Source organism: Trachemys scripta, chromosome 14, assembly GCF_013100865.1.
Source record: "Trachemys scripta elegans isolate TJP31775 chromosome 14, CAS_Tse_1.0, whole genome shotgun sequence".
In the NCBI taxonomy this organism is placed as follows: domain Eukaryota; kingdom Metazoa; phylum Chordata; order Testudines; family Emydidae; genus Trachemys; species Trachemys scripta.
Window position 1 is genome coordinate 471469 of NC_048311.1, and position 15511 is coordinate 486979.

Below are 15511 nucleotides of genomic sequence, written 5' to 3' on the forward strand. Positions count from 1 at the left end.
CCTAATTTCTTGAATGCTGGCCCCTCTTTCATTACAAATTGCACTGAGAAGATCCTTGGTTCAAGTTACCCTTCCGGCTCAGGAAGAGAAGGGATTTTGAATAGGGATCTGCTGCCTCTCAGATGGGTGCCCTCACCCCTGGGCTATCCTGATGTGGAGATTCCTCAATTTCCCCTGTTGAAGCTGTTACAGCTGTTGAATATGGTTAAATAAATAACCAAGTGTGTCCCACGTCCCAGATGAGCACCCTAACCACTGGGCTGAGAGCTATGAGGGAGTCTTCTTCCTCTTCCCAGCCCAGCTGTTTCTTGTAGAGTTCTAATTCCAGTCAATAGGAGCTGGGGGTTCTTAGTACCATTGAACATCAACTACTGGGGGTCTTACATTGGGCGTCCAAAAATGGGAGCACCCAGAATCAGTGGCCACTATTGAAAATGTTTGTCATGTGTTATACATTTATATATTTCAGGATGCTCCCAGCTAAACCAATGAATGATTTTATTATCTCTGCAGTTGGAAAACAACAGGGCGACATGGCTAATGAGAACCACACGGTTGTGACACAGTTCCTCTTCATGTCTTTCTCTGAATTTTTGGAGGTGCGGGTCTCCCTTTTCTTCTTAGTGCTGGTTTTGTACCTCATCACCTTGATGGGCAACATTGTCATCATCACGATCACAGTGGTGGACCCTGCCCTATGCTCCCCCATGTATTTCTTCCTCCGGAATTTGTCCTTTCTGGAAATCGGTTACACCTCGTCCACCATCCCCAAGATGCTGGAGAACTTCCTCTCCGAGGACAAGAGCATCTCATTCCTGGGCTGTGCCACACAGATGTATTTCTTTTCCCTCCTGGGGATCACAGAGTGTTGCCTACTGGCCGCCATGGCATATGACCGTTATGTGGCCATATGTTACCCTCTCCACTATACGGCCATGATGAGCAGAGGTGTGTGTCTCCAGCTCTCAGCTGTGTCCTGGCTCATTGGGGTGCTGGTGGCATTGGGACAGACAACTTTCATATTCACTCTGCCCTACTGTGGGCCCAATAGGATCAACCACTTCTTCTGTGACCTGCCCCCACTGCTGAAGTTGGCCTGTGCAGATACTTACAGGAATGAAGTAGCTGTTTACACCATCGCTGTCATCTTCATCATGGTCCCCTTCCTACTCATCCTTGTGTCCTATGTCCGTATCCTCTACACTATCTTCAAGATACCATCAGCTGCAGGCAGGAGCAAAACTTTCTCCACCTGCTCCTCCCACCTCATTGTGGTCACTTTGTTTTATGGAACTGCCATCGTGACATATCTGAGGCCCAAATCTAGCTATTCACGTGACACTGACAAACTGCTTTCCCTGTTCTACACAGTGGTGTGCCCAATGTTGAACCCTTTGATCTACAGCCTGAGGAATAAAGAGGTGAAGAAAGCCTTGAGAAGGGTGATGGCCAGATAAATATTTATTTGAAACGTGTGAAAAAATTAAAAACTTATTCTTGTGGTGGATTTGGAGTTGCCTATAGTAATTCATGAAAATACCATATGATCTGTATGTTTGCCTGAACATTTTTAAAGGTATTTTTGTATTCGAATATTGGGTTAATTCAGAGGTTGGGTGGTCAGGAAACTACGCAGGAAGATGGATGACAGCCCAGTTAAAAGCTCTTCAGCAAACACCAAGGACAATTAACTGTGATATCCTTCCTCCACCTGTGGTGGGCCTGCCAGACCAGTTTTCCCAGTACTGAATCCCTTCCCCAATGAAGGGAGGGAGATCAAAAGACTGAGGGGGATTTAAAGAGACATACTCCTTGAATAAAGGAAAAGGTAGTTGGGTGAGAGGATTTGGGTGGAGAAACTGCCCCCCCAGACCTCCAGAGGTCGAACATTCCTCGAGGAAGCTTAGCCTGCCCAGGAGCTTTGGGTAAGATAAACAAGCATGTAGGCCTTTTGTTGTCTTAATCATTTTCACTCGCTATGCTGTACTCCTACTGTTCAAGTCAAACAATACTTTGTTTTAAGAAGGCTGGTTTGGGTCACTGTATTCACTTCTGGTCACAGCTTCCTGAGGGAACATGTGCTGGTACTGAGTTCAGTCAGACCTGCTGAGGGAAACTGATTGATACACAGGGTGCTGAAGCCTGGGATCCAGTCTGGGAATGAAATAATCACAGGGTCCACCCCAGAAAGGTGAAGGCTCAAGCCTTGACACCTGGAGATGGTGCACTCAGAGGACTGTGACAATTCTTTTATTTTTTCTCTACCTTCTGACCTTTTTGCCTTTTCTCTCTCTTTTTTCTTTTTTTTATTTCTCTCTTTTCCCCTCTTTCTATTTTTTCCATTATTTTCTGTTTTCCTTTTTTCTTCTCTCCTCCTTTGCTCCCACTTCTCTTTTCCTTTTTAAGGGGAGGTTGTTTAATGAATCTGACAAACTCTTTTTTGGTGCATTTTCATTCTCTTTCACCCCACTTTGAAATGGGTGTAAATTAAAGCACGCTAGGGAACTTTTACTGCACCACAGAAGGTTGCGCTTGGACACTTAGTGTTCAGCAGGCTAGTGCAGGGTAGATTTATGTTCCAGCTTGCTGTGAACTAAATGCGCCTCTAGACACGCACTGAGATACGGAGGCTGAGATTTTCAAAGCTGCCTTGAGGGGTTTCAACAGGAAATGGGGAAAAAAATTCTTTTCAAGGTTTTTGTGTTTCTGACCAAAAAAACCCTCAACATGTTCTCCTGAAAAAACATATGGAAAAAGTGTTTTCAAAATTTTCTGGCGGGGGGAGATGGGGGACCAGTATTTCAAAACAGTCCTAGATCTGAGCCAAAACAGTGCAATGAGGATTTTGAGAACTATCTCCAAATGCTGAGGGGTGCTGAATAGAAAGTTTCATCTTCTCTCAACACAAAGGTAAAGGACAATTGTGAAATTAGGATCTCCTGATTTTTTTTTTCCCTACAAGAAGAACAGACCATGTGCTTTCAATCCATTTGATAATTCTTTCGGATGAAGGAAAAGAAAGAAAGAAAGAACAAATATAGCCCCCAATTCATCACAGATTTTAAACATGTGCCTACATTAAGCATGTGTTTAGTCTCACTGAAGTCAATGGGACTATTCGCATGCTAAAGGTTCGGCACATATTTGAGTGTCTTGTTGGATCAGGACCACAAAATCTCCAGGCCAGTGTGTTATCTGCCCTGCAATGACCTTGAATTGACCAACACCACTGCTCAACCACAGACAGATAGGAGATTTCCAATCATGTACAACTATTAACAACCACCACATGCAACCTATGCAACATTTGAAACTTAGAATTTCACACCCACAGTGCAGTGATTGGGGCATCGGGGTCAGTGCTGGTTGTGGAGCAGTGAGAAGGTTCCACTCATTTCTGAATTCGTCCAGGGTAAATGTACAGTTGCTAGAACTATTTCTGATACTGCTCAGATGCAGCTGATCAGACCAACTCCCCTGGTAGCATCCCGAGTCAGTTTCTAACATTGCTAACAATGACCTTTGGAAAATGGATGTGCAACAATGTAACTGACTCTCTCTGCTCTGTCACTCAGCTAGAGATGACTGGCTACAAGTATATAGGCAAGTGGGGAAAGACTGATGGAAAGTTCTTCTAAAGGCATCCAAGTGTTTTCCAAAAGATGTAAAAGCCGGGAGGAGGCCAGAGTGTGTAGGGCTGAGGAATATGTCTTACTGGAATGGTGGACTAATAGGCCTTGCTCCCATTGTGTCTTTGATCCAGAAAAAGGTAAAACCCTCTCATTCATTTTACTGAGAGGCTGAGAGAGCTTGCCTGGCATGTGCAGTAACTTTAATATTCTCATCCTTGGTCATTTTAAATCTCCATCAAGCAGTTAAATATCTGGTCTGACAGATTTGACGGAGCTTCAAGTAGTTATCTTTCATGACCTGAGCCTACAAAACTGGTGTCCATGAGTAACTTAATTCATGCAAGTAATCTTGTTGATATTATGTGAATGGGGATACACATGTTTGTAAACTTTACATCATCTCATGCAGCCCTTACATACAATTCAAGATTGATAGATAAGTATAGGCTAAAGCTAGTCAGGACTTTTTTGATGAAAGTTTCTTTCACTGGAAAATTCAGATTGGTTGAAACCGAAACATTCATAAAAATGTATTGACTAAACTTTTAATGGGAAATTTTTAAAATCGCAGCCTGAAACCAAATTTTGAAACCTCATTTTTTTTCCACATCTCTAGTGTGGAGATAGATAGATAGATAGATAGATAGATAGATAGATAGATAGATAAGAAAGCTGATTTTTTTCCCTGTAAAAATAAAATATTAATGCTGCATAGAGCTTTTCTAATCATTTTACACCTCTACCACGATATAACGCTGTCCTCGGGAGCCAAAAACTCTTACTGCGTTATAGGTGAAACTGCGTTATATCAAACTTCCTTTTATCTGCTGGAGTGCGCAGCCCTGCCCCCCTGGAGCACTGCTTTACCACCTTATATCCGAACTTGTGTTATATTGGGTCGTGTTATATCGGGGTAGAGGTGTAATTACAAAAGTTATGGAGGAAGGGAAAGAATTTCCAAAACACCTAAGAATTAGGAGTATAAATCCCATTAAAAGTCAATGTTCCTAACTCCCTTATGCACATTTGAAAATACCCCCAGAATGTAGTAACAGTTGTTGTTTGTTGTTGTTGTTCATAGAATCATAGGACTGGAAGGGACATCGGGAGGTCATCTAGTCCAGTCCCCTGAACTCATGGCAGGACTAAGTATTCTCTAGACTATCCCTGAAAGGGGTTTGCCTAACCTGCTCTTAAAAATCTCCAGTAATGGAGATTCCACAGCCTCCCTAGGCAATTTATTCCAGTGCTTAACCACTCTGACAGCGAGGAAGCTTTTCCTAATGTCCAACCTATACCTTGCTGCAATTTAAGCCCATTGCTTCTTGTCCTATCCTCAGAGGTTAAAAAGAACATTTTTTCTTCCTCCTCCTTATAGCAACCTTTTATGTACTTGGAAACTGTTATCATGTCCCCTCTCAGTCTTCTCTTCTCCAAACTAAACAAACCCAATTTTTTCAATCTTCCCTCATAGGACATTTTTTCTAGACCTTTAGTCATTTTTGTTGCACTTCTCTGGAATTTCTCCAATTTCTCCACATCTTTCCTGAAATGTGGGGCCCAGAACTGGTCACAATACTCCAGGTGAGGCCTAATCAACGTGGAGTTGAGTGGAAGAATTACTTCTCGTGTCTTGCTTACCACACTCCTGTTAATACATCCCAGAATAATGTTTGCTTTTTTTGCAACAGTGTTACACTGTTGACTCATATTAGCTTGTGATACACTATGACCCCCAGATCCCTTTCCTCAGTACTCCTTCCTAGCCAGTCCTTTCCCATTTTGTATGTGTGCAACTGATTGCAGCAAACTTTCATGATTTTTTTTTTGTTGGTCCATTTTCTGACCAACTTAACTCTTCAGCAGATTCTGTCCCAACAAGTTTAAATGGACTGTCTTTTGCCTTGTACTCATAAAAGAGCAAAAACCAAATGTTTATTGATACCTCAGAAGTCAACTGAACTACTTTAGGGAATAATTATAATCATCTGTGTTAGTGTTGGGAGAAAAGTGGTGAAACTGAACTGGGAAACAGGATTTAAAAAAAATGATTTGTTTTCCTATACCTGTATTCATTTAATCCCCCCCCCCACACACACACACACACACACCCTGGAATTGGTGAAAAAATGCAAAAAAAAATTCTTGGGATTTTTTTTTAAATCTTTTTTATTGGTCAAAATGTCATGAAAATTTTGAAAAATATCAACAATTCTATTAACTGATCAAAGCAGAGCATAACAAATGTACTAAATTTCTTGGAAAAAATGTATTTCCATGTTTTTGAAGATATAATATTTTCCTTCATTGATTTTTCTCCCTGCGCTCATAGGACAAAAAAAAAAAGGGGGTGTGGGGGGTTGTGGGTTACCGGCTGTTGTAATAAGTCATAAATCCAGTGTCTTTATTAAGACCATGATTTTTAGTGTGCAGGAAAGTATGAATTTAAGCTCCCAGACTCATCCTTTGAATGTATTGGGCAGGTTTTCTTTGAGGTTGAGGCCTGAGAGGACAGGTATGGAGTGATCATATGGTGTTTTTTTGATTTTACTGATGAGGAAACTTTCATACACTTAGTCTGTAATTAGGCATCCAACTCCTGCTCAATATTAATGTAACATACTCTCCACGCCATCTTCAAAATTTTTAATGAAAACATTGAATAGTACCAGAAAAAGGCCCCACTTGATACATTCTTCTAGTTTGATAGTGAACCACCGATTTCAGTCGGGCCAGGATTTTACCCTTAGTTATTATTTAGCACTTTCATCCATGGATCTTAAAGTGCTTTTCAAAAGAGGTAAATGCCATTATCTACATTATAGCATCATAGAATTGTAGGATTGGAAGGAACCTTGAGAGGTCATCTAGTTCAGTCCTCTGCACTCAAGGCAGGACTAAATATTATCTAGAGCATCCCTGACAGGTGTTGTCTAACCTGTCTTAAAAATCTCCAATGACAAAGATTCCACAACCTCTCTAGGCAATTTATTCCAGTGCTTAACTAGCCTAACAGTTAGAAAGTTTTTCCTAATGTCCAAGCTAAACCTCCTTTGCTGAAATTTAAACCCATTGCTTCTTGTCCAATCCTCAGAGGTTAAAGAGAACAATGTTTCTCCCTCCTCCTTGTAACAACATTTCTTGTACTGGAAAACTGTTATCATGTCCCCCCATGTTATCATTATGTAGATAATTATACTACAGTATGTAGATCACGATACTAAATTATGTAGTGTTTTGAGGATTCATTGATTAATGTGTATGAGGACCTAGACCTAAATACTTGTATATTGCTGTGATGGCTAATATGGAGAAGCTAGAATGAGCCCATGTTTTGCAAACAATTAAATTTGCATTCTTAAAAAATGGAGATATATATTTTTCACAGGGAAAACTCAAGAAGCCCCTTTCACTAAAAAAGGTCTACATGCAAATTTTGGACTAGTAGAAGGATGCATTTCATTAATTGCCACAGGACTTAAAGGAAATTACAGAGCTTCGAAATAAGAGGACTTGAATTCCTGTCCCGCCTATGTTACTGAGGGCCGTCAGTTATCATTACACTTTACACATACAAATGAATTTTGCCCTACTATGATTCTATGAAATCAATCATTATTATTCCCTCAAACCTGATTTACAGATGAGTAAACTGTGGATCAGAGACATGGTCAGTTTCCCACAAGACATAAGTACATTTGGAAGGATCATTTTTATCAGTAAATGTCGATCAATCTTGATTTCACCGCAAACACGCAAACTGAGGAAAACATATTTCCATCAATAACAATGGAAATTTACAGATAGGCAAAGTAAGTCTAGTGAATTACAGTGTCTACAAACTAAGTTATCTAGCTAGCTAGCTCTTGGCAGTTTTAATATGTTAATAATTTTATCTGTCCATATAAGAAAGAATGAATGAAAGAAGCATTGATTTTAGATCAAGATTCTCACCTATCTATGGAACCAGTAGTTCTACCTTCACTAGCTCCAACTCATTTAGTGATGGATGGGTTGAGGACTATTTCAGATTTCCTTAGGTACCCTAAAGACACAACCTCCAACCCTCCCTCATTCCTCCTTTAGCACTGCATTATTCCTGAACCTTATTCAGTCAGGAACGAGAGTACGAGGGAGTAAGAAGTATCCACCCTTTGTGCCGCTATGTAGGGGTTATCCAAATCTTAACTCTGAGTGCCCTGAGAGTGAAGGGCATTTGTTGCTACTTTATGTTTATCTTTGGGCAACAGGAAGGCTAATTAGCATCTGCAGTGCTGAGTACTGCCTATGAGCACCCTAAGCTCCCTTTGGCAGTTGGTTTTGGGTGTACTGAAAAATTTGCAGTACTCATCCTTGTCAATAGTAGTTGTTTTTCCAAGGCAGATCCCTTACATTGGCTTTAAGCCATTGGAACTCCATCAGTCTCCAAAGTGTTGTGTACTCTTGACTTACACTGGTGAATGTGAGAGAAGAATGAGCCTCATTGACTTCTGTGGTTTTACTCCTGTTTCCAAATTAGAAATGATTGAAAGGTGAATCAACCCCATTGACCTATGCAATTACCCCTGATTTACACTGGAGTGCTGAGAAGAGAAACAGCCCCATTGATTTCAACTGAGCTGCTTTGCATTTACTCCAAAGTAATTGAGACCATGATCAGGCCTCAGGGCATAAATTCCATTGAAACGAATGGGCTGAATCCTGAAGGAATTGCTCTTTTTATTTTATTCTATTCTATTCTCAGTCCTTATATAAGACATTGGCTGTGTCAATCTTCCTCTATGGCCTTGATTCTGGAGAGGTCAAGAGATCTCCTAATCCAGACTGGAAATAAGGACTAAATTGTTAATGGTGAGAGTTATTTGAACAATTTACCAATGGTCATGCTGGATTCTCCATCACTGACAACTTTTTATATCAAGATTGGATATTTTTTCTCTAAGATCCACTCTAGGAATTATTTTGGGAAGTTCTGTGGCCTGTGTTATACAGGAGGTCAGACTAGATGATCACAGTGGTCCCTTCTGGCCTTAGAATCTATGAGCTAGAATGGTAGCAGTAAGAACAGAAGAATGGCCATACTGGGTCAGAACAATGGTCCATCTAGTCCAGTATCCTTTCTTCTGACTGTTGCCAGTATAAGATGTTTCAGAGGGAATGAACACAAAAGGGCAATTATTGAGTGATCCATCCCCTGTCGTCCAGTCTCAGATTCTGTCAGTTGGAGATTTGGGCACACCCAGAGCATGGGGCTGCATTCCTGACCATGTTGGCTAATAGACGTTGATGGACCTATCCTCCAGGATCTTGAACCCAGATATACTTTTGACATTCACAACATTCCATGGCAATGAGTTCCACAGGCTGACTGTGTGTTGTATGGAAAAGTACTTCCTTTTGTTTGTTTAAACCCACTACCTACTAACTTCATCGGATGATCTCTAGTTTTTGTGTTATGTGAAGAGGTAAATGACTCTTCCCTCTTCACTTTCTCCACACCATTCATGATTTTATAGATCGCTACAATATCCCCCCTGAGTCATCTCTTTTCTAAGCTGAACAGTCCTAGTCTTTTTATTCTCTCTTTGTATGGAAGCTGTTCCATACCCCTAATCATTTTTGTTGCCCTTCTCTGAACCTTTCAAATTCTAATGTATCTCTTTTGAGATGAGGCACCCAGAACTGCACCCAGTATCCAAGATGTGGGGGTATCATGGATTTATATAATTGTGTTATGATATTTTCTGTCTTATTATATATCCCTTTCCTAATGGTTCCTATCATTCTGTTAGCTTTTTTGTCTGCTGCTGCACACTGAGCAGCCATTTTCAGAGAACTATCCACAATGATGCCAAGGTCCCTTTCTTGGGTGATAACAGCTAATTTAAATCCCATCATTTTGTATATCTAGTCAGGATTATTTTTTCCAAGGTGCATTACTTTGCTCTGATCAACACTGAATTTCATCTGCCAGTTTGTTGCCCAGTTACCCAGTGTAGTGAGATCCCTTTGTAACTCTTTGCAGTCAGCTTTTGGACTTAACTATCTTGAGCAATTTACATCATCTGCAAATTTTGCCACCTCACTGTTGATTAAATGATTAAAGACAAAAACATCATATCACCCATGGGCAAACACTTTTCACAAAACCATCACTCCATATCTGACCTCTCAGGCCTCATTCTCAAAGGAAACCTGCACCACACCTTCAAGAAATGAGCCTGGGAGCTTAAATTCGTAACTTTGCTAGACACTAAAAATCATGGTCCTAATAAAGACACTCAATTTATGGTTTATTACAAAAATCTGTAATTCACTAATCCCCCTTACTTGTCCTTACAGAGGTGTTAATGGACCAGTTCACCTTGAATGGTCCCTTCAAATATATGTTAACTACATATGCTAAACAATCTGTTTCATCTTGTATTTAGCTGGGAAATTGTGAGTATCTTGCCCAGACCTGAAGAAGAGCTGTGTGTAGCTAGAAAGCTTGTCAAACAAAAACCTATTACCTCACTCATTTTGTCTCTCTAATATCCTGAGACAAATACAACTACAATAACACTGCAAACAACAATGGAAGATATCAAATTTAGCTTTGCAGTCAGCTTGAAACTGGGATCAATATATTGGAAAAAATATCCATATATATTCACTTTAGCTGTGTCTCACGTGTCCAGCATGTTAATATCTAAGCACCTTGATAGCTACCTGATCTAGTGACCATATAGACTTTTATACAATAATGTTATTGATCTTTATTTTTATTGATTTATCCCTTCAGAATTAAGCTCTGCTGATCAGCTAACAATGAAAGGATGTTAATGTTAATGGGTCCCACTGGGCATTATTAAAAACTCTTTGCAATGATCATGAAAAGAGTTTCAACTTCAAACAGGTTGCAGAAGGCATTGTTAAAATTCATAGCATTCAATTGGTGTAGCACCACAACATTACACTCAGGAAGAATTTGTCCCATTGCACTAAATGCCTAGAGACAGGAGGTGCTTACGGACTTCTCAGTAGAGGTTAAAGCTAAAATAAAAGTAATGTTAAATTATAGCAACTAAATGAGACCTTGCAGGATTCACCCAACAGCAGGAACAAAACTTGCTGGGCCAGATCCTCAACTGGTGTAAACTGGCATTGCCCCATGCATGTCTATGGGGCTATGTTGATTTTCACAGGCTGAGGCTCTGGTTCCATTATGTGTAGCAGAATTGATGCATGACTTCATTCTCATAAGACGAATATCCCCAAAACTCATCCCCACTGGGTCCCAGAGAAGCAAGTGGTGGAAATATCTTTGGGGCCAAGGCAATTCTTCCTCAGTAGAAACAAAACAGCTATTAACTCCAAAGGGCATCAAGGGGAAACCAGCCAGTTCTATGTAAACATCAGGGGGACAGATTTGTTACCAGAATAATGCTACTCTAGGCAGTGGGATTATACCAGGGATAAGTTTGTCCCATGTGCTATTAGCAGAACCATCAGAACAGTTAAATGCTGCATGGCTCAGGGAATGGGATGCAGAACCCCTTGGTCACATTAGTGAATAGATACCCACACACAAATAGTCCCACTGAATTTGCTGAATAATTTTGTGCAAACCAAAAAAGACTGCTTCATTTGAAATCATAGAGATTGCAATTCTAAGGAAGGGTAGAAGGGAGAACAGCAAAATAGAGACAATGGATTTCAGGAAGGCAGATTTTGGTAAGCTCAGAGAGCTGATAGGTAAAGTCCCATGGGAATCAAGACTGAGGGGAAAAACAACTGAGGAGAGTTGGCAGTTTTTCAAAGGGACACTATTAAGGGCCCAAAAGCAAGCTATTCCGCTGGTTAGGAAAGATAGAAAATGTGGCAAAAGACCACCTTGGCTTAACCACGAGATCTTGCATGATCTAAAAAATAAAAAAGAGTCATATAAAAAATGGAAACTAGGACAGATTACAAAGGATGAATATAGGCAAACAACACAGGAATGCAAGGGCAAGATTAGAAAGGCAAAGGCACAAAATGAGCTCAAACTAGCTACGGGAATAAAGGGAAACAAGAAGACTTTTTATCAATACATTAGAAGCAAGAGGAAGACCAAAGACAGGGTAGGCCCACTGCTCAGTGAAGAGGGAGAAACAGTAACAGGAAACTTGGAAATGGCAGAGATGCTTAATGACTTCTTTGTTTCGGTCTTCACCGAGAAGACAGAAGGAATGCCTAACATAGTGAATGCTAATGGGAAGGGGGTAAGTTTAGCAGATAAAATAAAAGAACAAGTTAAAAATCACTTAGAAAAGTTAGATGCCTGCAAGTCACCAGGGCCTGATGGAATGCATCCTAGAATACTCAAGGAGCTAGTAGAGGAGATATCTGAGCCTCTAGCTATTATCTTTGGAAAGTCATGGGAGACGGGAGAGATTCCAGAAGACTGGAAAAGGGCAAATATAGTGCCCATCTATAAAAAGGGAAATAAAAACAACCCAGGAAACTACAGACCAGTTAGTTTAACTTCTGTGCCAGGGAAGATAATAGAGCAAGTAATTGAGGAAATCATCTGCAAACACTTGGAAGGTGGTAAGGTGATAGGGAACAGCCAGCATGGATTTGTGAAGAACAAATCATGTCAAACCAATCTGATAGCTTTCTTTGATAGGATAACGAGCCTTGTGGATAAGGGTGAAGCTGTGGATGTGGTATACCTAGACTTTAGTAAGGCATTTGATACGGTCTCACATGATATTCTTATCGATAAACTAGGCAAATACAATTTAGATGGGGCTACTATAAGGTGGGTGCATAACTGGCTGGATAACCGTACTCAGAGAGTTGTTATTAATGGTTCCCAATCCTGCTGGAAAGGCATAACGAGTGGGGTATCGCAGGGGTCTGTTTTGGGACCGGCGCTGTTCAATATCTTCATCAAAGTCTTAGATATTGGCATAGAAAGTACGCTTATTAAGTTTGCGGATGATACCAAACTGGGAGGGATTGCAACTGCTTTGGAGGACAGGGTCGTAATTCAAAATGATCTGGACAAATTGGAGAAATGGTCTGAGTTAAACAGGATGAAGTTTAACAAAGACAAATGCAAAGTGCTCCACTTAGGAAGGAAAAATCAGTTTCACACATACAGAATGGGAATAGACTGTCTAGGAAGGAGTATGGCAGAAAGGGATCTAGGGGTTATAGTGGACCACAAGCTAAATATGAGTCAACAGTGTGATGCTGTTGCAAAAAAAGCAAACATGATTCTGGGATGTATTAACAGGTGTGTTGTGAGCAAGACACGAGAAGTCATTCTTCCACTCTACTCTGCTCTGGTTAGGCCTCAGCTGAAGTATTGTGTCCAGTTCTGGGCACCGCATTTTAAAAAAGATGTGGAGAAATTGGAAAGGGTCCAGAGAAGAGCAACAAGAATGATTAAAGGTCTTGAGAACATGACCTATGAAGGAAGGCTGAAAGAATTGGGTTTGTTTAGTTTGGAAAAGAGAAGACTGAGAGGGGACATGATAGCAGTTTTCAGGTATTTAAAAGGGTGTCATAAGGAGGAGGGAGAAAACTTGTTCACCTTAGCCTCTAAGGATAGAACAAGAAGCAATGGGTTTAAACTGCAGCAAGGGAGGTCTAGGTTGGACATTAGGAAAAAGTTCCTAACTGTCAGGGTGGTTAAACACTGGAATAAATTGCCTAGGGAGGTTGTGGAATCTCCATCTCTGGAGATATTTAAGAGTAGGTTAGATAAATGTCTATCAGGGATGGTCTAGACACTATTTGGTCCTGCCATGCGGGCAGGGGACTGGACTCGATGACCTCTCGAGGTCCCTTCCAGTCCTAGAATCTATGAATCTATGAATCTATTTTGTTTCAATCTCCCAGCATTTTGAGAAAAGCAAGGCAAAGGACTCCCAAAAAGCCCAGAGAAAGAGAAGCTCTCTGATAATCTTTAGCCCAGTAACTATAGGACTCCACTGAGTTGTAAGAGACCCAGGTTCAATTCCCCTCTCTACCTGAACATTGTTACTAGTGTCCCTTCAAATCTACACCAATGGAACTTCTAGAGTTGGCCAGGAATATTCCAACAAAAAAATTCTGTCAGAAAACACCTAGTTGTTAAAACCAAAACTGGGGAAGGATCAGTTTTGACACATCTGATTGAAAACAAATTTGAAAAAAAAAAAAGATTTAAACATTGTTAGAATGTCCCATTTTGATATTTTTAAAATGAAAAGTTCTCATGGGTTCAAAATTATTTTTTTCATTTAGAAAGTTTAATTATTTTTTACCAAAAAAATAAAAAGTTTTAAAAAAATGAAAGGTCAAAAGGAAAACAAAAATTGTTTATATTATCAAAATGAAATGTTTCAATTGGCACATTATTAATTATTATTATTAGTATTATTATTTCAAAATGTTGTGAGAATTTAACTTTTCCTCCCGATTCAGGATGGAATTTTTTCATTTTTTTTAATTAAAAAAATGGACCGGGAAAAGCATTTCCCACCCATCTGTAGTAAATCCATTGAGTTTGGTGATATTACTTCAGAAGTAACCTCATCTCTACGAGATCAGAAGCCGCACCTTAAGGAGTTTCATTGTTGAAGACAAAGAATTGAACCAGAGACATTTACAATTAATCCATTTTTTTAATTCAACAGAACCTTCTTCTCCCCATCATTCTCCGGAAAGCGCCCTTCACCTCCTTGTTCCTCAGGCTGTAGATAATGGGGTTTATCATGGCTGTGATGACGGAGTAGGACAGAGAGAAAAACTTATCTGTATCTGGTGAGTAGGATGACTTGGGCTTCAGATACATAACACAAGCAGAGCCATAGGACAGCATCACCACCAGGAGGTGTGAGTAGCAGGTGGAGAAGGACTTCCTCCTGCCCTCCCCAGAGGGCATCGTCAGGATGGTGGAGATGATGCAAAGGAGGACATGAGAATCAGCATGAAGGGGAAGGTGACAACGAACAGAGCCATGGTGAAGACAGCCATTTCTTTGCCGGAGGTGTCTCCACAGGCCAGTTTCAGCAGTGGAGGGATGTCACAGAAGAAATGGTTAATCTCATGAGAATGGCAGAAGGGTAGGGTGAACACCATGACCGTCAGACCAAAGAATATGAGGAGTCCACTGAGCCAGGATCCGGCAGCTAGCCCTCTGTATACCTTCCTGCTCATAACCACTGAGTAGTGCAGAGGCTTGCATATTGCAACATAGCGATCGTAGGCCATTGAGGCCAGGAGAAAACACTCTGACCCAGCAAGGAAAAAAAAGAAATAGGTTTGCACAGCACAGCCAATGAAAGAGATGGTCTGATCTTCTGAGAGAAGATTGGCCAATATTTTAGGGATGTTAACTGATGTGTGGCAGATCTCCAGGAAGGACAGGTTCCTGAGGAAGAAATACATGGGAATATGAAGGGCAGGGTCAGCCAATGTGAGGACAATGATGAGGAGATTTCCAGCGAGGGTGATCAAGTAGGCAGATAAAAACACAGAGAATAATAAGTATTTCTGTCTAGGAAGGTTGGAAAATCCCAGGAAAATGAATTTGGTTCGTACTGTGTGGTTTCCTCCTGCCGATCCTTTCATATACTCCATCCTGCAGGGAAAAAAAGGAGGAAGCAACCCCAATAGGGCAAAATGTTCAAAAATATTGATCTTAATTCTGGTTCAGATTTCAAACACTCCCAAATCTGAATCCTTGCTTTTGATTCAGTTTCTACTTGCCTCTCCCTGATTAGGTATTGAACTGTGCCTTCTTTTAATTGGCCCAGATATTCAGCTGGTGTGAATTGAATTGAATGAGGCCAGACTGACAGCTAAGCTGATTTATACCAATTTAGCATCTCTCTGATTGACTCAAAAGGAACTACTGG

The 15511-nt window shown here is 40.6% G+C and overlaps 1 protein-coding gene and 1 pseudogene across 1 annotated transcript; one reads left to right on the forward strand and one right to left on the reverse strand.

Moving 5' to 3' along the window:
* Positions 1 to 533: 533 nt before the first annotated feature.
* Positions 534 to 1457, forward strand: LOC117887391 (olfactory receptor 10A4-like). The gene has a single exon (XM_034789968.1). The coding sequence runs from the start codon at positions 534 to 536 to the stop codon at positions 1455 to 1457; it is 924 nt and encodes a 307-aa protein (XP_034645859.1).
* Positions 1458 to 14280: 12823 nt separating this feature from the next.
* Positions 14281 to 15224, reverse strand: LOC117887645 (annotated as a pseudogene).
* Positions 15225 to 15511: the final 287 nt, after the last annotated feature.